Below are 1,411 nucleotides of genomic sequence, written 5' to 3'. Positions count from 1 at the left end.
TCTGAGATGGAGATCAAATTTAAACATTGTTCAAGAGTTGCCCACAATTAGGCTTCATATTCCTTGTTTGAAGATATTGGAGAAAGAAAATAAATCTGGAGGGATTTATTAATGTTTAGAACAGGATGAGCAGGGTTTGATAAAGTGGGGGTCTTCACGGAAACAATCTCTATCCGCATGGGTAGAAGTATAGTCTGCATACATCATCCCTCCCCAGACCCTACCTTGTGGAGGGATATATTCGGTATGTTTGGTTTGATTTGGTTAGAAACGAGGGATTTCTGTGGCAGTGCTGCTATAGATGTTAAGTTGCCCCAACGTTATCCGACTTTGTTACACATGCATGAATCAACAAAGAAATTGAACTTTAATTATTGAAAAACAAAAAATAGAAYTYTTAGCTCAACATTTTGATATTATTATCATAACATAAGAATTACAAGATAATTTCTGCCTTCTTATCATCACAGCTTCWAGTATTCTTTTGGCCCTCCAATTTTAGATAGATCCGCATCATGCTCATTATTTGAGGAGGAAGGCCTACTTGCTGCATCACAAATACGTCTCAACTCTTCGTTTTTGCCTTTTAATTGCATGAGCTCATCATACCCAAGGCTGTTCACATATTCCTTATGYGTTTTCCCTCCGTATGACCTTTTTAGAATTTCATCAAGCATGTGTCCTTCCTTCTTCACCTCTGCCAAGCGCTCAATCGCTTCATTAAGTTCTTTATTGAGCTCCGGATTTGTAGACTCATGGTAAGAATTGGCAGACCTTGTATCGATATCATCGGSTTGTTGGTCGACTTGATCCGAGTTAAGATATTGGGTTACAACAGATTGAACACTGGGGTTGCCAAAAGAGATAGACTTTCGACCGATCGATAAGAGAATGATTGCAATCTTCACACCACATAGCGTGGCTAGCTCATTCCCTTTCTTGAATAAGGCGTTGCGGCGCTTGGASAAGGTTACCGCTCTTTCCYTTTCATTTTCAATTAGTTTCAGCTCCGTGTTCCTATTACCCCCTCTTGGTAATCTTGCCATTCCTTTAAATCTAGAAATTGTGAAAAATATGAGAATGGTTGTGTACGGTTCAATGCATGAATGGTTTTTATAGAATGCCGCTTCAAGACTYGAGAGTCAATTCTCATATGGTGGTCGAYACTTTTCCAACATATTTAGATATTCTATACATATAATAATGGATTAATATTTAATAAGTTTTGACCAATATTATCTTGTAGACTTTTACAATTAATACATAGGTGCATTGATTGTAAAAGGATTGTGCCATCAATAAGAAGAAWCAGACAAATGCGTTTGACGCGTAAATATTCGTACATTAATTTTTATACCATATATATAAGCATTCATACATAGTTTTCATATTATTATATTAATCATACATA

At 36.5% G+C, this 1,411-nt stretch overlaps 1 protein-coding gene across 1 annotated transcript; it reads right to left on the bottom strand.

The window, feature by feature from the left end:
* Positions 1-50: 50 nt before the first annotated feature.
* LOC112503872 (agamous-like MADS-box protein AGL62) lies at positions 51-1,399 on the bottom strand. The gene has a single exon (XM_025107850.1). The coding sequence runs from the start codon at positions 1,044-1,046 to the stop codon at positions 465-467; it is 582 nt and encodes a 193-aa protein (XP_024963618.1). The 5' UTR covers positions 1,047-1,399; the 3' UTR covers positions 51-464.
* Positions 1,400-1,411: the final 12 nt, after the last annotated feature.

Source organism: Cynara cardunculus, unplaced genomic scaffold (genome assembly GCF_001531365.2).
Source record: "Cynara cardunculus var. scolymus isolate 2C unplaced genomic scaffold, CcrdV1 Un_Scaffold_4019, whole genome shotgun sequence".
Lineage (NCBI taxonomy): Eukaryota > Viridiplantae > Streptophyta > Magnoliopsida > Asterales > Asteraceae > Cynara > Cynara cardunculus.
Note: the sequence above shows the minus strand (reverse complement) of the source record. Positions and strands in the feature narration are given on the sequence as shown.